The sequence below is a fragment of the Erpetoichthys calabaricus genome, chromosome 5, assembly GCF_900747795.2.
Source record: "Erpetoichthys calabaricus chromosome 5, fErpCal1.3, whole genome shotgun sequence".
Taxonomy (NCBI): Eukaryota; Metazoa; Chordata; class Cladistia; order Polypteriformes; family Polypteridae; genus Erpetoichthys; species Erpetoichthys calabaricus.
The window spans coordinates 13,223,019-13,245,077 of record NC_041398.2 but is presented as its reverse complement, the minus strand read 5'-3'; the positions used below and the strand labels follow the sequence as shown (position 1 = coordinate 13,245,077).

The 22,059-nt window shown below is 42.4% G+C and overlaps 2 protein-coding genes across 13 annotated transcripts in view; one reads left to right on the top strand and one right to left on the bottom strand.

Annotated features, from left to right (window-relative positions):
- Nucleotides 1-22,059, bottom strand: part of LOC114641741 (zona pellucida sperm-binding protein 4-like) — a 271,334-nt gene that overhangs the window by 218,018 nt on the left and 31,257 nt on the right. For 3 of the 12 annotated variants that reach the window (XM_051927433.1, XM_051927432.1, XM_051927431.1), the window contains exon 5: nucleotides 3,389-3,576. The exons of 2 other annotated variants lie outside the window; for them this stretch is intronic. In XM_051927433.1, coding sequence (XP_051783393.1) covers nucleotides 3,389-3,576 — 188 coding nt within the window. Of the gene's footprint in view, nucleotides 1-1,447; nucleotides 1,586-1,711; nucleotides 1,835-2,041; nucleotides 2,118-2,247; nucleotides 2,396-2,472; nucleotides 2,663-2,810; nucleotides 2,939-3,012; nucleotides 3,111-3,388; nucleotides 3,577-22,059 lie in introns of those variants that run through there. 7 more of the 12 variants (XM_051927436.1, XM_051927434.1, XM_051927437.1 and 4 more) reach the window with 6 other exon arrangements.
- Nucleotides 1-22,059, top strand: part of LOC114641726 (zona pellucida sperm-binding protein 4-like) — a 125,860-nt gene that overhangs the window by 87,200 nt on the left and 16,601 nt on the right. The gene's annotated exons all lie outside the window — the stretch shown is intronic.

Sequence of the window (22,059 nt, the reverse complement as noted above, 5' to 3'; positions counted from 1 at the left end):
ACTTGGGTCATTCTCCAAACTTTTGGCCACAGCTGTAGCAGGAGAAGATGTACAGAGAGCCCAGCACCGATCAAGCCTTGATGTGTCAATGATCTTCGTAGCAGCCAGTTTCATTTTCAAGATGCTTTTCTTGGAGAGTTGGATGTCATTTTCATAAATGGAAGGATTGCTCCCCCCCCCCCTTTTAAAAAAGTTGGAGAAATGGGAGCTTAAATCTCCAGCATGTTGCATTGACCCCACCAAGTACTAGATGGTAGCTCAGATAAATTAAAGCTCTTGGCCCCTAAAACAGTCCTGTGCAAGCCAACACTTCCCCAAAAAAATCCTTTCACTCACTATGGCAGAGATGGAGATGAGCAATAAAAATGGCCAGCGATGAAGAGGGAAAGTAGAAGGGGCCAAGGAAAGAGCACAGGATGTGTGTTGTAAGGAAATGACAATTAGGAAGAAGAGCAAGTTTACAATGGTCAACATGGGAGAAGTAGCAACGGAGAAGGTGGGCACACCCAATTGGAGATACAAACTGGAAAGGCAAAGCAAACTGGAATGCAAGGCAAAGCTGATGCACTGTGTGACAGATAGGGGGCTCTGTTGACCCCTGGACCCACAGACATGTTCTGACACCAGGTAAAAGTCCAATTATATTGTGCACAAAGCACCTCCACATTACTCAATCACAAATCCTAATCCTCCATTCCCAGCCGCTCCATTCTACACCCTCCCAACTTTGCTGTGATCTCCCACAGTCTTAGCTTTTTATATCCCCTCGACCCGGAAGTACCTGTCCCTCAGCCTGTTATTTTATAGCACTTCCGGGTCAGATGAACTTTTGGCAGCCTGGAAGTACTTCAGTTCTTCTGTCCTCATGGCAAAGTAGTATTTCCGGGTTATATGGAAACTACAAATCCTTGTGCATCCCTGTAGTGTCCCCCCCCAGTATCCAGCAGGATGGAGGTTATACTGCACTGTGATGCCCTGCAGGAGTTCAGGGCCCTTCCATGTTGCAGGGAGGAATTCAATCTAGTGGTATGGGGCTATTGGCAGGGATAAGCTGCTGGCCATATAGCTCACCATATCTTCCAGGTGTGATAACTGCATTAATGTAACAAACTTTCATGAAATCTGATGCAGGAGTGGAGTCAAAGGGTGGGGAAGGAAACCCCCACCCAGGTCATGGTTTTAAAGATTTCACCTTGTTAAGGTCATTATGTTAGACCATTGCCATTAAAAATAAAGGCCATCAGAAGGGTGCCCACTGTTACCCATGGGCTAGAGTGCAAGATTGTGGCACCAATCCACTTAACAGGGTTCTACCCACCCCTCAAGGTTTGTGGGGGTTGTGGACAAGGAGAGCTGCTGGTTGCCATCCAGGACCCATTGCCCCCCAAAACACACAGAGCAGACACCCACATTTAATTCTATACAAAAAGGCTCTTTACTTCATGAATATTAGCAATCATTTATTAACATTTCAGATTCACATTTTGCCTGTTCAACCTCTTCACAGCAACTACAGACAACACCAGCACCACCATCAACATGGCAGCTGCAGCTCCCAGTACCAGGTATCCAGTGGGAAGAGGGGCTGTGGGAGGAAGACAAAGGACATTTACTCTCCATGCCATACAGTGAAGGATAAAAACCCAAAGGATCAGCCAAACCCACAAGTGAAATTGTGGACTAATCCAGAATTAGGGCCAACATAACATACCTTTCTGCTCCAGCCTGGAGGTCTGCACACCATCAGCCTTCACCACTACAGGACCGCTGTGAAGGAGCACAGGCTTCCGGGAGAAAGCAGGTTGTGCCACCTTGTCTGCAGCTCTGCCAGATCCTAAAAGCAGATGGGACAAGGTTTAGCTTTAGACAGATGAGCCCCAGATGGCAGCCAGCTACCACCCCCCCCCCCCCCCCCAAAAAAAAAATAAAAAACAAAAAAAAAAAAAAGCCATCTTCATATCCCTCTACACACTGCATTAGAAACATGCAAGCCATGATCTACAAAGCAACCACCACAACAAAACCAGCATGGACTACTCACTTCTGGCAGGGCAGCTCTGTGTACAGGGGTCTGTGGCAGAGGGATAGCAGGCAGCAGCGACACAGTAGATGAAGATCTAGAGAAAGGGGAAGCACATCAGGGAAGACCGACCAACTCCACCTCAGGTGTATTGCAGGACAATGGAATCAACTACTCTCCAAAATGGAGGGCCCAGAGACTTTCAGGATCCACACTAGTATTCCCACCTTTTCAGCCAAGGCTTGCTGAGCAACAGGATCCACAAAAGCAAACATCTCAAAGACAAATCTCTTGTAATGACTTGGGTAGGCCACTCCAGATGTGCTGTCCACAGTCACCAAGCTGGTCAAATAGTTGTCCCCTGTGTATGGGCACCTGGGGAAAGCAGACCTAACAGTTAGCACTGACCAGCCAACCTCTCCTCCCCTACCCTCACACAGGGGGTCACCTACCCATTCACCAGAAGGCTCCACTGGGGCTGGCTGGAAGCAGAAGGTCCTGGGGTGACCCAGCAGTCCCCAAGAGTCAGAACAAGGTTAGGGTCAGTCCTGTTCACGATGTGCACTTCCACAGCCACAGGATCCCTCAGAGTTTTGGTTACTGGGTAGTCAGCATCCACATAGTAGGATGCATAGGAGGGATCTGGCCATGGAAATGAGGTGGCATTACAAAGCAACAATCACACACTAATGATAGTCCGCTCCAAATGCGCCAGGCTTTTAAGAACCTTCAAGCCTTTCTGGGAATGATCAGCAAATCAACCCATCAGGGACCCCACCCCCTAGTATACCTGTAGCAATGACCAATTCCAGGTCAAATGGCCCTTGCTCTACTACTGGAAGAGGTGGCGCCACAGTATACACCTCAGCCTCCACTTGCACATCCCGAGTTCCGGAGTAGGTGCACTGGAAGAACAACCTGAGGAGAGAAACACCACATCATAGCAGGTAGAGCACATTTAGGGTTAGAGGACGCAGGTTCAGAAGCCTTACTTGTAGACACTGTCCCTGGTGATGGAGCCCTCTGGACCACTCCTCACAGTGATGGCAGCAGACATGGTGTTCTGGTAAGTAACATTGCCACCAGCTAACTGAAAAACAGTAACATCACCTTCCACTAACTTCATGGACAGCAGCAATTTTAGCGTTATCCTCCTAGGTCATCAGTAACCTATTTTTATATATCTTTAGGTCAAAACTAGTTTGGCCTCAGAATTTGATATTGAAATTTCTCTAGTGGTTATAAAACTGGCCTGTTCAATTTGTGGTGGGTGATTGTAAAGGGGGTGGTCAAATAAGCCACACCGCACATCTGAACTGACAGCTAGAGAAACCAATGCTTCTATACATTCCCAGATGGGGGTCTCACCTGAACTGTGCTGCCACAGGCACTGACTGGAAACTGGTACACAACAAAGCTGGACAGGCTGGTCACAGGGCTGCAGCTGGGGGAACTGCTGTCCACCAACTGGATGGACCCAAGATCCAGGGGAGGAAGGGTCACATTCTCAGACACCACCACCACAAACTGGCCATCCAGGGTGCACTGCACAGTCACTGGCCAAAGCAAACAAGCATGAATATCCAGTAGCAGCCACCTTTCCTCACTCCACCCCCCCCACACTCACCATCATTGGCATAATAGCATGGACTGGTGCTGCTGCTCGAATCATAGCAACAGTTGTTGGCTTCACAGTCAGCTTGAGTGATGGATGAAGACCCTCCACAAGGGAGCTTCTCACTGGCTGCAACTGCACATCTCTCCGCAACACTCACAGATCGGGGTGCTGCGATGGTCAAAAAGCCCATTTAGAAGATGGGAGAGACACTCAGGGTGCCAAACCAGAAGAGAAGAATACCTGGCTTATGGCATGTGAACATCTTCAAATTAGAGGGATGTCCAACAGCAATGACCACGACATACTGGGAACGCTAAAGAGAAGCAAAGGAGTGACTCAAACCTCAGTACAAGATACCACAGTTGGATTACAAACTAACGCCAAAGCGTCAGCGCTACTCACCTGCTCAGCCACGTAACCATATCGGGAAGAAAAGGGCACCGTTAGTGTGGTGCGGCCAGACTTCACACGGAAGACGATTCCAGGGAGATCTTTGGTCACCTTTACCAATCCGCCAATCGTCTCTGAAAACACAAATAAGAGTGGGCGCCAGTTACTTGAAGACACAGGCGCTGACAGGTACCAGTGGTCCAGGTCACAACGCACTCACTCTGGAGAAAAACGGTCGGATAGCCAACAAATGACAGCGTCATCGCCTTATCCTCATCGCATTTCATAGTCACATCGCCTGACGCCGCATTAATAAACTGAGCGAGCGACACCCACAAGACCAGCCCGAAAAGGCACCAGCAACCCAAACGCGCCATAATGTTAATACGCCAAACAGGAACACGATCTAAACGAGTAAGCGCGCGCGGGTTTATATTATAGGCGGCGGCGCACGTGACTCGTTAGTGAGAAGACGCGAGAATTGAGCGAAGGAAATCAACGTCACTCCATCTGTTCGTGCGGCTTTATTGAGCAATCAGCACGTCACAGCATCGGACTGGTCTGTCCAAACGAGGACCGTGTAGAAGTGACCGCTCTGTGAGGTGATCTGTCTGTTAATTTAATGAGGGAAATCAGGAAACATCAGGGAAGAAAAGAAGACGAGAGAAACGTGACAACTACGAGTATTTCTAAAGAGAGGCTGTGTAAAAAAAGGCGGTTTGGGAATGACGGATAAAAGAAGTACAAACAAATAAACGAAGATAATGAGGGTCTTTACAATTAAACAGAACTGTTTTCTTTGTTAATAATCGTTAAAATTATTTGTGTTCAAAAACAACACTTCTCTTTATAGCTGCTTTGGAAAAGAAATTGTAACGTGTCGCCCACTTGTTTATGATCTTTTAATTATTTAATTATGTATTTATTTAATTATTTATAACAAAAGTGTAATTGCCAGCATTGTAACTCTAAATGGGCGGGTTCTGGACTGTTGATTGACAGCAGTGTATTCACAGTTGTTATACGGGAACTGCAACTTTCCCGTAATACATTAAAAGTTCGAGAAGGCAGGCAGAGACTCCCACGGCATTATAAATACAGCCTTAGAAATAATTACGGGGATAGTTGAGACAAAGGAAACTAGACGACGACGATCGGGAACACTGCTGGAGTACAATCGCCTGCCTAATGAGATGACTGTTTTTGCTGACTCGCAAAGGCACCCGTCAAAAATGACTGCTGCAAATTATTTCTTGTGGAATAAACTCGCCCGTTAACTTCCATTCGCTGTCTGTCTCGGTCCTTCCTTCTTGGTGTTCGTTACAATACTCTTTTTCTAGCTTCAGTTTTTTACCAGTTATCCGTTGCACTTTATTTTTTCTGTTTCTAAGAGACGTTGGTATCAGATTGATTTTGTGTGAATGAAGAGCTTTTTTTAAAGTACAGCTTTCTGAGAAGGATTAACGTGAGAATCAAATTGCAGGAGAAGGGCACTCGCAGAGTTAGTCCACCTGACAGAGGAGACGAGGGTCAGCTAGGAGCAAAGCTGCGGTAAAACATCCTAGAAATTTGATTCTGTTCATCTGGACAAAGTTTTTAAAGTTTTTAAACTTTGTCCAGATGAACAGAATCAAATTTCTAGGATTTCCTTACCTGGATTATTGAGCATGCATCGAGACTGCGGTAAAACATGCACTGCTGGTTTAGTTTCTGGATCTGCAGTCAGATATGGATATTGAGTTGGTCTTTTATGTTCATCCGTGCGTGAAGTTTGAAATTTAACGTTAAACCGATGTCAGATTTTGCGACTGTTTGTCGTGGGGTTTGCTGATCTCGTCAGTTGTATCCGGCTGCAGGTCGCAGACTCGGCCTTCAACGCCCCTTGCCTTCCACAGTCTTCCCCAGGACCTCCCGCAGTCCGTAGAAAGAGACGGTGAAGAGCTGCTGTACAGTTTTTCCAATTCGAATAAAGAAAAGGAGCTGAAAACAGAACAATTGCACATCAGAACCAGATATGGACTCGCATAATAAAAAGCTCAGCATATTTAAAGAGACTTTAGATCCAGTAAACAAAACTAATGAGATGTATACTGTATAGCGAGTCAAAGCGGTGTGTTTATCTTCATTACTGACATATCCTATTTTTAAGCATATCGTTTTAATTATTTTTATCTCTTGTATTATTTCTTTTTAATATTTGCCATATTATTAAATTTATATTAATTTTTTAAACTTATTTACGAGATGTTATGTAGCGTACCTGCAATGTTAGTGTATAATATGAAAGGTACTTGTGTTTATCGTCGTCATTAACGTTTGTTAAATATCTTATTTAACTTGATTTTTCTGTAGTTAAGTTAGCTATTTAAAAAAGCACGTTAGCGCTTTGTGCCAAATTAGTGTTACATATTATACTTGTCTTGATTTCCACAGTCACGTTTCTCCATAAAGGCAGAGAATATAAAACCAACTTTGATTACATTGACTAAATATCAAAACGAGTCCAAGTGCCCCAATTATGTTGATGGTATGACCATTTCATAGTGTAACTATATTTTTGTGTATGTCTGTATTAATTGTGTCCAGGTTTCCAAATGACCATTTTGTGGTTCTCTGTATTTTATCCTCGAGGCCCCTTCAGTTTTAATAATGTCTCAACTTTAGTCCTCTCTTCTTTAATTGTAGTATTTGTAGAGGGAGGATTATATCTGGTTGTTGGTTACCATCTTTGTCACCTTCTACAATCTGTGTTGGGTATTTGTGTTATGTTTATGTTATTAGATTTGTATTTTTTTTTTTAATTTTAGCATACTGTCCCTAGTGGTTTTGATGTTCCACAAACACCAACCTTTTAAAATCCATCCATCCATCCATTTTCCAACCCGCTGAATCCGAACACAGGGTCACGGGGGTCCGCTGGAGCCAATCCCAGCCAACACAGGGCACAAGGCAGGAAACAATCCTGGGCAGGGTGCCAACCCACCGCAGGACACACACAAACACACCCACACACCAAGCACACACTAGGGCCAATTTAGAATCGCCAATCCACCTAACCAGCATGTCTTTGGAATGTGGGAGGAAACCCACGCAGACACGGGGAGAACATGCAAACTCCACGCAGGGAGGACCCAGGAATCGAACCCAGGTCCCCAGATCTCCCAACTGCGAGGCAGCAGCGCCACCCACTGCGCCACCGTGCCGCCTTTTAAAATCCAGATATTTGAAATGTATGTTTATAATGGTTTGCATATTATTTACTTGTTTGGCTGCTACTTTCATCCAAGGCAGTTTACCACATTTCAGATTCAGCTGTTTGCCTTTCGTTTGTTTTTCCAGTTGCAGCTCGGGCAGGTGAAATGAATTACTCAGGGCCTCACGGTTTCAGAATTCACAGCTTCAGGATTTGTTGCGCCCATGATGGCACAGTAGAAACCTGGACCCGTATTTATCACTCAGTGTCTCAGAATCACTCCTATGGAACTGCACTCAAAGTCGCACTTGGATAAGAATCTGTTCAACCAGGAAATAGGACGTCTATATGAAGCATCCTGATCCCACAGTAGGAATTCACCTCTGAGACTGAATGACGTCATGGTTTTGTGGCACCCCTTGCCTGAACAGCCACTCATGATGGCATTTTGTAGTTTTCCGAAACTAAAGATGAGGTTTCACTACAAAGATGATGATGATAATCATCATCAAAGCATTAGGAGGAGAAGAAAGAAAGCTTAATAAGGTAGGATACTGTGCTATACTGCAAATAATTGTTCCCACTTGATTGCGACAATATGCAGAGTAACACAATCCAAGCGATATAAAGACCGACACACACACACACACACTGAATGAGGCCAGGTTTATACTTCATGTGACACGACGCCTGCTCCAGCCGACGCTCCTGCTACACAAGCGTTGTACTGTTACTTATACTTGCGTGCGTACTTAACGTAAATCTGGAAGAATCCACCAGGTGGCAGTGTGAGATCTCCTCACGGTCAGAATAGGTTCGATTTCGCTCTGTTGTGATTTGCCTGGAACATCCATTAAATTCTGATGACACCATATATATATAATTTATAGTGACGAACCCGGCCAGGACGCCCCTGCTGTGTATGTTCTGGGGGAGCAGCCATGGACAGCTCAATACCTCCCTGGAGGCGCTTGGTGGCAGCCTCCCTGGCTGATGCTGATTCCCCAAGCTCCCACAGGGCTCCATGGGAGATGGAGTCCTCCACAGCTTGGTTGGGGCCTGGGGAGGCCGCTAGGGGGGGCTGTCTCCTTCCAACAGCTCCGCTGGACGAATCTACAGCACCCCCCCCCCCCCCCCCCCCCCACACACACACACACACCCCCGGAAGTGCAATTAGGACCAGGTGGTCAAGCACCTGGAACGCTTCCGGGTGGGTTATAAAAAGGGCCAGCCACCGCCACTCGAGAGCCAGAGTCGGGAGGAGGAGGACTAAGCCTGAGGAGGAGGAGGAGTGGTGGTGCCAGAAGAAGGGTTGTTGTGATTACTGAGAGTGTTTTGGAACTGTGTTGGGTCTGTGGGACACGGGGAAGGTGTGCCCCATGGCTGAAAAGAAATAAAAGTCTGTTTATTTAAGTACGTGCCTCTGCGTCAGTCTGTGCCGGGTCAGGTGCTATATAGCACCTTTCACAATATATATATTTATATAATATATATATTGTGGAACTTGACCCGGACACAGACAGGCAGACATGTTTTAATCACCACCACACATTTATTTATACTACTAATATTTACAAATATTGTGCCACAAACCCCAATCTTCCCCAATGTCCAGGCCAACCACTCTGCTACTTCGGACCGCCTCCTTCTCTCTTTCTTGAACCTTCTCCTGCTTTCACCCGACTCCAGCATCGAATGAAGGGAGGCGGCCCCATTTATCCATACCTGGATGTGTTCCAGGTGTACACCGGCAATCCCGCGGACATGCCCCAATGTGGCGGAAATGCCGGCTGTCCTCCCGGAAGCACTCTGGGTGTTCCCTCTCTTCTTCCCCCCAGCACTTCCTGGTGTGGCAGAAGTACTGGGGTCCAGGGTCCTTCAGGCAGGGGACGTCCCCTGGCGGTGACCACGGGCCCCTACAGGGTTGGGCTTCCAAGCCCTGTACCCGTGGCTCCCAATACAACCAAGGCGGACACCCCTTCGTGGTCTGGAGGAGGAATCGGCCCTCCTCCTGTCTTCCTGGGTGTCCCAGCCGGGCAGGAGCCCCGTCCGGGTGCCCCAATATATATATATATATATTGTGAAGGACATCCGGGTCCCATGCCCGGCAGGGACACCCCTACTGCATCTGTTCCGGGACAGCTACCATGGACAGCTCAATACCTCCCCCGGGATGCTTGGTGGCAGCCTCCCTGGCAGACGATGATTCCCCAACCGGGCGCATGGCTACTTGGGAGATGGAGTCCTCCATAGCCTGATTGGGGGCTCGGATGGCCGCCAGGGGGAGCTGCATGGACTTTGCAGCCCGGCTGGTCAGTTTCTCAGCCCCACCCGGAAACGCAATTAGGCCCAGGTAATCAAGCACCTGGATTATCTCCGGGTGGGGTATAAAAAAGGCCAGCCACCATCACTCGGGAGAGCCAGAGTCAGGAGGATGATGACGACGACGACGACGCCGACGCCTGAGGAGGAGTGGTGGTAAAGGGAGAAGAGAGAGAGAGAGAGACAGAGAGTGTTTGTTGTACTGTATTTAAGTGCTTTTGGGACTGTGTTGGGCCTGTGGGACACGGGGAAGGCGTGCCCCACGGCTGAAGAAGAAATAAAAGACTGTTTATTAAGTACGTGCCTCTGCCCGAGTCTGTGCCAGGTCGGGCGCTATATAGCGCCTTTCACAATATATAAATAAATAGCTTGAGAACTCCAGCCCCAAGGGGTAAATGAAATGAAAACTTCCTTTAATAACTTTAATTTAGTTCTGCGGTAATGTGGCAAATATACTTAGCCATATTGTAAATCAAGACAAATAGTCAAAATGTTTCCCATTATAAACTTAGTGCTTCTTTTTGAAATCATTGAAGTAACTGCTCACATCGGACTGAGCGAACAAACGCCTTTCTAAATGAAGGCCAAGAACCAAACAAAAAATCAGAGGGTGCAGAAATAATGGAGAGCCAGGACAGGGTCATTTTTGTGCTTATTCTTTTGATTCTTTTTTTGAACATTTCCTTAGGTAAATATTATTTTTTCTGTTTTCAGGTTTAGACTCTATTGAGCCATTAGAAGATGAGTAAAGCCTTGCATGAGCTCTGAAGTGAACAAATGTCTTGCTATTCTGTTCCATAGCTCTGCATTCTGCAGGTTTCAGATCTTTTCTTTTAGAAGAAACGTCAGCCTCCCTTCTCCAATATCCAGCACAGGGCACTAATGAGCAGGTACAGACTCCTCTTTCTTATAGAAGTTTATAAAATGAGGTATTACATTTTGTTGATGCTGGCTTGCAATGCCTATGGTAATGTAATGTATAAAAAGGACTTGTCTCAGATGCATACTGTTAGTTGTTTGGGCTTTGACTCCTACTGGTTAACGACTAACAGCCTGTTTTACGTCTTCTGACAAACTGGAGTGCACATACAACTCTTAACGGCCTTGAAACATTTGAAATGCATTGTGTGCTGTATGTGTTAATAATAATGTATGGTAAGAAACATTGAAGACTTGTAGAATCTGCGATAGTAATGTTAATAATGTATAACAAATTCAGAATATACAGTGGAACCTCAGTTCACGAATGTCTCGGTACACGTACAACTCGGTTTACGACAAAAAGTTCGCCAAACTTTTGCCTCGGTTCACGACCACACACTCGGTATACGAACAAGCCAGGTTCCCTTTCGGTTTGCACGTTCGGTCTCTCCCTGTGCAGCGAGCAAGAGAGAGAGCGACACACGCACACACAGGCACACACACAGGAGCAGCACGAGAGAGGCATGCGCACACACACAGGAGTGCTCTAGAGAGAGACACACACAGGCACTCGAGGGTCGCAAAAGAGAGACGCACACACACAGGTGCAGGAGAGAGAGGTGCGCACACACACACAGGAGCGCACTAGAGAGACACACACACAGGCACTCGAGGGTCGCAAAAGAGAGACGCACACACACACACAGGCGTGAGAGAGAGCAAGCGAGGAATGCATAAGGTAGAGAAGGCTTGTTTTTGTTTTCACTTCTGTTTACAGCGATCAGTTCGTAGCCTGCATTTTTGCAATGTTACTTTTCTTGGTGGTTTATTAAATTACGGATTTTTCTGATGTTCATTTTTTCCCCTGTACTTAAAACTCATTAAAAAAAAAAGTGTTTTTAGCGAGTGGTTCCTAGCACTATAGCGCGGACTATTGCAGTGTTAGTGTTCTCTGTTATAAAATGTTTTTACATTTAGTTTACTATTACGCTGTGCATTCTGTGGTATGATTAACTATATTTGTGCTTAAAAACTAAAATATATATATATATATATATATATATATATATATATATATATATATATATACATACAGTTCATATGGTCTGGAATGGATTAATTGTATTTACATACAATCCTATGGGAGAAATTGGTCTTAAACCGAGTTGGTCGTGAACCGAAGCAGAGTTTTGGAACAAATTATGGTCGTGAACCGAGGTTCCACTGTACTGTACATTATTTTTTTTACTTTACTGTGGAGGAAAAGGCTATAAGCTTTATAATGACCATTTAAAGAATTTTCTTTTTAATTTTTAATAAAACGTATTACAGCAACACGGAGAATCCTTCAGCATCTTACTGAAGCAGAGAAGTGGTGAGCTGAGAATATTTCTGTGTTCAGGGGGCACATCTCACTCCCTTCATTACTGTCAATGGACAAAGACGACATTCAGGTGGCCCTTCAGAAATTCGATTTGCTGTCTGAGTTTCCAGAAGAAGACAAGAGGGAATATGTCCTTAGACCCTTCATCACCCTTTTTTTTTCACATATGGAAGACATGCATCTGTTTTTAGATAACGTCAGAGGAAAAAGGAAAATGACTGTGTTTTGTGAGAAAATGTAACAAACATACATGTCCCTCATTCTTCAGTTACAACCTACAATTCTTGTTCTTTATTTTATGTATTCTTTAACTTTTATGCAATAAATGTTGCAAACCAACTTCATATTTGCAGTCCATTGACTTATATCTGCATTTCTTAGTGTTATGAATTAAAATAAAATTTTATAGGATAAGGCAAGGCAATTTTTATTTTTATTTTTAAAGCATATTTCCAACCAGCAGCCAGAGCTGAACCAAAGTGCTGTACAAGAAAGGGTAAAGAGGCAGTTCAAATATACTGTATGTACACCGCACAAAACTGCAAGCATAACCAACTATTACATAAAAGATTAACTTAAAATACACATGCATACATATTTATAATCATGACTGTACAGGAGCCAACATATACAAACAATGTCAACCTCTTGCAGGGTGAAATGGCAGCAAGAAGAAATAAGACTTTAATGATGACTTAAAAATGGCCTGTGCTGGAGCAGACCTAATCTATATCTATAAAGGAGAGTTGGGATCGGTGTGGCTGTGTTTGTGTGTTTGTGGAGGGATGGAGAGTTAAGGCGGGTGTTGGAGCCACGTGATCATCTGCCCTCCCATTCACTTCATTTCGCTCAGAGCTGAGCTCCACAGCTGACGTGGTTAGTCCTTTCTCCTTTACTGATTTACTGTTTAGTAGACGCGGTATTTACTGAATAGTATTTTTTCCTTTAAGTGTTTCTTAGTGTTTAGTAGACACGGTGTGCCGGTATTCCCGGCGGTGTTGCGGTTTAGTGTTACTTTCTACTTCATTTTTGTACTTTAGTGTTTAAAAATAAATAATAATAATTCATTACATTTATATAGCGCTTTTCTCAGTACTCAAAGCGCTAAAATAGTGAGTGATACTTAGCTGATAGCAGTGTAGAAGCAGCACAGCACAACGGAGCTGGTAGGACAGGCGGGTGTGGTAGCTTAGGTGAGCGGCGATAGCAAGCAGCAGCAGGAGGAAGCAGGATTTGGATGTTCCAATACACAGCCATAAACAGTAACGCTTGGTAATTTCAGGCGTGATCGCCCCGGAGCCATAAGCCATAAGCCAGGTTAGTATGAACATCAGATCAGTTACGGGTCGTAGAGTACTGTAAGATGAAATGGGAGCAGATCAGCAGGCTTTGTTTCCTTACAAACCTCCCATAGTTTATGAAGACGCACAGCAACAATTAAATCATACAGATTCTGGTGTATTCGCAATTGCATTTGCTGTGTGTATTTCTTTAGGTGTTGACCCAAGTGATCAAGTTTTTACTATTTCTTCAATGCGAAATCACTTACAAATAATTGTTGTTACTCGACAATTGCCTCCATTCCCTGTCGAAAGTAGCCGACGGGCGACACCAGTTACAAGTATTCAGTGCGTTCAAAGACCTGTACGAAGTACGGCGACTAACACAGTCACTCATAAAAGGGGAGATGACTCGGTGTAGGAAATGGGGATTGAAACTACCTTGGAGGACATGCAATCAACGAGGCGATTAAACGGATCTCAAGAGACATCTTCTAGGTTGGAAAAAAAGCTCTTGACTGGCAAAACCATATACAGTATATACATAAATATACACATCTATATAAATAAAAATGTAAATGTTTGTTTGTTCAAAACCTTAAATCTCCGAACGTTCTTCACCGATTGCTTTGAAATTTTGACACAACGTTGCATTCGAATACGCACGTGTTTTTATGTACATATTATATAGATGGCACACCTGTGACAGGTAAAAACATGCTTTTTTTGAAAACACAGCGCCATCTGTTGGACGTAAAAGCAACACACGCTAATCTAAATATTTTACGATTCTGTTTCAATGTTTCGATCAAATACATTTGTAAGTACGTGAATAAAGGCAGCGACATGGCAGTTTTTGGCGTGCAACCAGAAAGAAGTGATAGGAATGCGGTCATACATATCGATGAAATCGCACAGTATTAGGCTGGAAGATACATAAGCAGCAATAAAGCTGTACGGCGAATTCTTTCATTTCCCATACATGAATGAAGTCCAGATGTTGTTCACTTAGCAGTACATCTAGAAAATGGACAACGCGTTTATTTCACAGATGCAAATGTGCAATAAATAGCCCTGAATCCACCGGCTACAACGTTAACTGCTTTCTTTATGTTATGTCAAAACAACGCATTTGTGAAAACACTGCTGTATTCGGAAGTGCCTACGTATTACACATGGAATGCGAGTAGAAAATCATTTGAACAACGCAAACGAGGAGAGCGAGTCAACGGACAACCTGCCATATTCAAAGAAACTACGACAGGCAGACTGTACACCGTGCATCCCAATCAAGATGAATGCTTCTTTGTTCACATGCTGTTGGTAAATGTGCCGGTCCAACGTCTTTCCAGCAATTGAGAATTGTCAATGGCGTTACACATGCCACTTTCCGAAGTACATGTCAAGCTCTCAATTTATTGGAGAACGACCGACACTGGGATGTATACATTAATGACGCGAGCAACACGTCACATCCAAATCAAATTCGTGCATTGTTTGCAATCATATTGACCGCCTGCTCTCCTTCATCTCCAACACAGTTATGGGAGAAATATAAATCGCACATGGCTGAAGATATTTTCCGTCGAATACGCAAGTAAAATTCAAATATAAACATGGATTTCACAGCAGACATCTACAATTAAGCGTTTTAATATGATTGAAGATTTGTGCTTAGAAATCGCGAACAAAGTTCTCAATCAATTGGGAATGTCATCACCGAATCGATCTGCTGCTGTTTCGTTCGATGTAGAATTGCGTCGTGAACAAAATTACAACACAGGTGATCTTTTGTCGTATGTGCAATCAAATATTCCTAAGCTAACGGTTCAGTAAAAAGGCATTTACACTGTAAAAATCTTATGTGCTATCTACTTTAAAAAATATGGTAACAATATTGCACATATTATTTTTAAGCAGTTTTTAAGGCTTGATTTTTTTAGAAGAATTTACTTGAATAAATCATGTAAAAAAATCCTAAATTATTTAGCCAGACGCATATTATTTTTAAGTAGTATTTACGGCTTGATTTTTTCCCTAGCAGAATCTACTTGAATAAATCATGTAAAGCATCCCAAATTATTTAGCCAGAGACATGATGATTTTAGCATTATTAGTGGAATAATCGTTTTTAGTTTAAGCACATAAAACAAAATGTACTCATATGTATTAAGGAAAATTATTTAATAATATAAAAAACATTTTATAATAAAATGAATACATAATGCATTTTGGTGTTAAACATGCTTTTATTCCATGTTACACTGGTATCAAAATATTAAACACTTTGTAAAATAGTGTATATAACATTTACAGCATTTTTAAGAAAAAACAAAAACAATTTGTAAAACAGTTTGTAACTCACAATTTATGTCATTGAAATCAACTGTTTAGCATCAAACCAGATAAACTGTTGTAGAACAAGCTGCAGAACAATCTCAAATCTCAACCTGGGCATTTTCACCAAAACTTGGTAACAATGGAATGTGTCTCTCACAATCTAATACACAAGTTTGTTTTTGAGAGATTGTAATTTGGGGGAAAACCTGCAAACATCCAGTTCCAAGAAGAGCTTCTGAAAGGCCTCAAACGTGTTCCTCAGTTGTTTGGGATAGGTGAGGTTTAGTGCATATGTGAATCCAAGAAGAATTGCGCAGGCTCTAGTCAGATTTCCCAAGCCAGTCCTGACTTGCACACCCTCCAAGACAATGCTAAAGTCCTCCTGGTCATCCTTCTTGCAGACAGCAATTTTCATTACCTGCTGCAGTAGACTTTGCTGCACATCCTCATTTTCATACTGTAAAACAAACATAACATTTTATTATGAAGATCTGTTATTTATGTAGTTAATTTGTGTAAGATGTTCAAACAAGTTTTTCCTCATAAGAACTTAAAATGCAGATACCTCAAGGAAGTACAGTAAACCATTTCTAGGTTCATATCTTTGTAACATTGTAAAACACTAACTCCCCAAAACTTGTTTCAGTGGACTATGGAGACTGACACTACAACAAACTCAAGTATACTATGGCTAATGGCGGACAGGATGTTTTCAGAAATGTTGACATTGTTTATTTCATTTATATTGCTGACACTAGTGCAAGAATTTTTTTACATGAGGAACGTACTTATGTTTAAGATGTATTTCTGTTTTTGTAAAGGAAAACAAATGCTAAATGCAGTTTACTGAAAACAATAAATATCTGAAATAGTTTTAGACACTTACATTGTACTCCTGGATGAGGTCTTCCTCCTTTTCACCCAAGTAATTGACCAAGTAACGGAGGACAACATCTCTTGTCTGTTCTATGTTTTGATGTGAGGTCTAAGGCACCAAAAGTGTAGAAATTAGTAATAGTACCCAATAATAATGAAGCAAATATCAATCAAGGCGGCACGGTGGCGCAGTGGGTAGCGCTGCTGCCTCGCAGTTGGGAGACCTGGGGACCTGGGTTCACTTCCCGGGTCCTCTCTGCGTGGAGTTTGCATGTTCTCCCCGTGTCTGTGTGGGGTGCTCCGGTTTCCTCCCACAGTCCAAAGACATGCAGGTTAGGTGAATTGGCGATTCTAAATTGGCCCTAGTGTGTGGGTGGTGTGTGTGAATGCCCTGCGGTGGGTTGGCACCCTGCCCGGGATTGTTTCCTGCCTTGTGCCCTGTGTTGGCTGGGATTGGCTCCAGCAGACCCCCGTGACCCTGTGTTCGGATTCAGCGGGTTGGAAAATGGATGGATGGATATCAATCAAACAATAATAAAAAATACCAATTAAAATACCTGCTGTATGGCACCCATTTTCTTCTTCAAAATCTGTGCGAGTGCTCCTCCTTTGCAGGAAAATATTGTGAAAAGTTTAGGAGTGTAGTAATCCAACATCTTAATAAATGTTGGCTCAAGGTGCAGAGTAGTAATTCTCCTAAACTCTTCATTAATCTAAAAAATGAAACACACAAACACTGATTATAATTATGTTCAGTTGACAACCACATTATTATCTGTGATGGTATTTAATGACAAAATGTAAAATCCCTACCTGGAGAATGTCAAACAGAGCAGGCCAGAGATCTTTAAATTCTGCAACTGTCGGGCACAATTCAACCTAATCACCAAGATCATGAAATTGGAATGGTTTAAGCCTAGAAACCCAATACTGCTAAACAAGTCTAAACATTTTTAAATATCGTTAAAGACTAATTTTAAATAAATTTGCATTATAGTAAATCTCAAATGTGTTCAAATAACTTTACTCAGGTCGAATTTTACATAGATTAATCAAAGAGAAAATGTAAATTGCTATAGATATATCTTACTCTTTGTGGAGACTGATAATGCCTTAATTATTGCAAAGATGTTTGTATTCTTCAACTAGTCAAAAGCATGGTTATGTCCATATCAATTCCTGGAAGGTCATCGTGTTGCTTCTATGGTGTTTGTGACTTGTTTTTTTTTTTTTAAGAGGGCGCCCTCTAACGTCGAGGATGAATGAAAAAAATGCATATATTGCGTGAAATGATTAAACGCTAATTTAATACATCTTTACAATTTGAAGCGAATATATAAACACATCAACACTCTTAAAAGTTTTTAAGTATAATCATAGAAACTGCCCCATCTATCAAGCTCGATGCATGGCCATAATTATTTTTGCTTTAGCGACCAACATGTCCATTCTAGCCTCAGCACGTGCATGTGAGGAGTTATGACTAATGAGCTCGAGTTCAGATTTTCACATCAAATAACATCGCATAATTGTAAACCTTTATTTTAAAACGCCTGGTTCAACATAGTCACTGTTTCACATGCCAAAATGATCACTGTCGTTCAGATTCAAAAATATGTATAAAACAATTCCTGTACTAGCGTGAATAAGCGGTGTCCAGAGGAGCTTATTTAAGAAATCAAAATAAAATGTAAAAATTAGTAAGGGGCTTATAACTTACCTCTTAATATTTTCCACTGTTTGTCTGCTTCAAAACGCCGTCTGATCACTGCTGTTGAGATTCAAATGAAGGTGACTCAATCAAACCCGGGTAATTGGACCAATTCTCTTAAAATAAATATGAAGCCTTTTTTCCTTAAAATTTTAGCCTAAATGGTTCCTCAAATTAAGCCTAAAAATTGCACTCATTTCCTTAAAAAAATAGGTACAATTTATTTCTTAATTTTATTAGTGAAATGTTCTCAATATATTATAAGAAAAACAGAAAACCTATTTTTTTAATTAAATATGCACATTATTTTTAATGATTACTGTGAATGTGAATTTCCCATTGGGATTAATAAAGTATCTATCTATCTATCTATCTATCTATCTATCTATCTATCTATCTATCTATCTATCTATCTATCTATCTATCTATCTATCTATCTATCTATCTATCTATCTATCTAGCTATCTATCTATCTATCTGTAGGCGGCTAGAACGTAAATGGAGGAAAGATGGTCTCACTGTTACCTTTGACTGCATGAGAGACATGTGGTCTCAATACCAGAGAGCAGTCAGAGGTGCAAGGAACCGTTTTTTTACTGACATCATCTCAAAAAATTCTGGCAATCAACGTGTCTTATACAAAACACTGAATGCTGTCCTCTCTCCAGCTGCAACTGTTTTCTCTTCTCCCTCCAATGCTCTTTGTAATCAGATCCTTACGTTTTTTCTGGATAAGGTCACGAACATTAGATCCCATATCTCCATTTCTTCTTCTGGCTCTGTTGATTTAGCCGTTCCTGTACACGGCTCCCTCACTAGCTTTGAACCCATTTCGCTCCCCCATCTGGAAAAAAATCGTCGCCTCAATGAAGCCTTCAGGCTCTCCGGACGATGTGGTGCCGTCCAGACTGCTGAAAGATGTCTTTCCTGTGATTCGATATGATGTCTTAAAGATCATAACTAGTAGTCTATCTTCGGCTACAGTTCCTTGTGCTTTCAAACACACAGTTGTACATCCAATCGTGAAAAAACCTGATCTTGACCCTGCTGTCTTCTCCAATCTTTGTCCAATTTCCAAACTACCTTTCCTGTCAAAATTACTCGAAAAAGTAGTTTATGAGCAATTAATTCACCACCTACTGGACCATCAGGTAATGGACCTTTTTCAGTCAGGCTTTAGGCCCCAACACAGCACAGAAACCACGCATTTACGTGTCCTAAATGATGTCCTCTTGGCATTGGACTCAGGACTCTACGTGATTATGGTTCTTCTCGATTTATCTGCTGCCTTCGACACAATCGACCACGACATCATGATCTCCCGACTCGAATCCTGGGCTGGTGTATCTGGCTTAGCCCTCGACTGGTTCAGGTCATATTTCTGCAACAGGACTCTTAGAGTCATGCTAGATGATTTTTCATCTGAATCAGTCCCACTCCCATGTGGTGTCCCCCAGGGTTCCATTTTGGGGCCACTACTTTTTTCAATTTACATCCTGCCTTTAGGTGCAATTTTTAGAAAACATGCAATCTCGTATCACCTATATGCTGATGACTGCCAAATGTATTTCTCCCTCAAGTCAGCTGACTCCACTAAACCTCTTCTCAACTGCTTATCTGACATTAAGGACTGGCTGGCTGTAAACTTCCTTCACCTGAACGATTCAAAAACCGAGGTCATTGTTTTTAGTCCCGACCGCAAACAGACCCTACCCCTTGACCTTGACTTTCTTCCCATTCCAGTAACTTCGTCTGTTTCCAATCTTGGAATCAAAATGGATATGGTCCTGAAAATGGATGCTCAAGTCAACAGCACAGTAAAATCCTGCTTTTTCCATCTCAGGCGAATTGCCAAACTCAAACCAATTCTGCCTTACCACCTCCTGGAATCAGTAATCCATGCATTCATTACGTCCCGGCTCGACTATTCTAATTCCTGCCTATATGGTATTAGTAAAGCCACTCTTTCGAGACTCCAATTGGTTCAAAATGCGGCTGCAAGACTTTTAACTGGAAGCAGCAGAAGCCAACACATTACACCGATTTTAAAAACGCTACACTGGCTGCCGGTTAGCTTCAGAATTGATTTTAAGATACTCCTCTTAACCTATAAGGCACTAAATGGTCTAGCCCCTGCCTACTTGAGTGTCTTGCTCCATCGTCACAATCCCCCTCGTGTTCTTAGATCCGCAGATCAGCTGCTCCTAACCGTTCCCAAGGCACATTTTAAAGCTCGTGGTGAAAGGGCTTTTTCTGTCTGTGCACCCAAGCTCTGGAACTCCTTACCTTTAGTGGTTAGGCAGGCCACTTCAGTAACCACATTCAAATCACACCTAAAAACGCACTTCTTCACATTGGCTTTTAATTCTTAACCTGTCTTATTCCCACTTGCTTTTTGCTATTTCTCTGTTTTATTGGGTCCCCTGACCTGTTTTTTAGTGTCTCTGTTTTAATTCTCTCTTAATGTTTGTTTTTTTAATATTTTGCTTTTAGTCTTGCTTGTTTTAACTGTACAGCGCTTCGGTCAGTTGTAATGCTGTGTTTTTAAGCGCTTAACAAATAAAAATGGTATGGTATGGTATGGTATTACATCAATTTTTTTAATGAAAAGTACAAGCCGCATGATTCATTTTTTACAGTGTACGATCAAATAATGCAAACTGTCAATAACGGGGTTAGAGAAATCTGGAAATTGGGAATGGAAAGATGCCGGCTGATCTGAACTCAGGACGAATTTCATTGCCTCATAACTTCTGCAATTTAGTGACGTCAAATGAAGAATTGGTTGAAAAAGTATTTCCCAATATTCAAACAATTATAAGAATCACGATTGGCTGAGTGAACGAGCTATTCTTGCGGCCAAAAACAAAGACGTCTACGAACTTAACAATATTATTCAGTCTAACATTCTGCACAGACAATGGAACAACAAAAAATATTGTATACCCACAAGCATTGTGAAATTAAATATATTAGTATATTAGAGTAGTGAGCAAAGCGCTATATAAATGTAAAGAATTATTAAGATGTAAGTTGCATGGAAAGCTTGCATATTGTAATCTATTCGGTTAGCCAATAAAAGGGGTCATTTTGCTTAACTTCTCACTACATTCATAATGGCCAACACGGTACAATACCCATACTATAAATGTACAGAGAATGAATGCTCGAGTCAAGGGTATTCACTGCAGTGCGCCATGGTGTTATGACAATACTAATGAACAGCAATGCTGAAAGTTGTGGACCCGTAAACGATAGTCAGAACTTTAATTTTTTTTTAATTACCTAAACGTACCCGTACTAAGCGAGTAAATCGAGACTACTTAATGGTACATTTACTGACTTGGGACGGCAGTTAGTGAGCATAGTTTGATAAAACATTAAAAGAGAATACAAGGAAATAACGCAAAACGGAGTAAGGTTAGTCTGTGTGATTAAGTGTATAAAATGAAAATCTGAATATTTCTCGTGAGTGTGTGTGTTTTATCTTTTTTATTTCACTAATCTTTAGCTCTTAACCGGTAACCATAACTCAAACCCATAACTTGTTGCTTCTTTGAAAGTCAACTGACTTTACCGCCAAGTTATCCAATCTCCGTTGATGGCGATCCATCCATGCATCATCCAACACACTATATCCTAACTACAGGGTCACGGGGGTCTGCTGGAGCCAACCTCGGCCAACACAGGGTACAAGGCAGGAAACAAACCCACCACAGAGCGCACACTAGGGACAATTTAGAATCACCAATGCACCTAACCTGCATGTCTTTGGACTGTAGGAGGAAACCGGAGCACCCGGAGAACAATGCAAACTCCACTCCGGGAAGCGAACCTGGGTCTCCTAACTGCGAGGCAGCACCGCTACCCACTGCGCCACCATGCCATTCCTTTCCAGTGAGGACTAAATGGAGCTATTTTGACTTCTACCCCAGTGACTGAAATGAGTATATTGCACATCCCACTCGATTCGATAAATTAAACACGATCGAGTTATGTTCAAA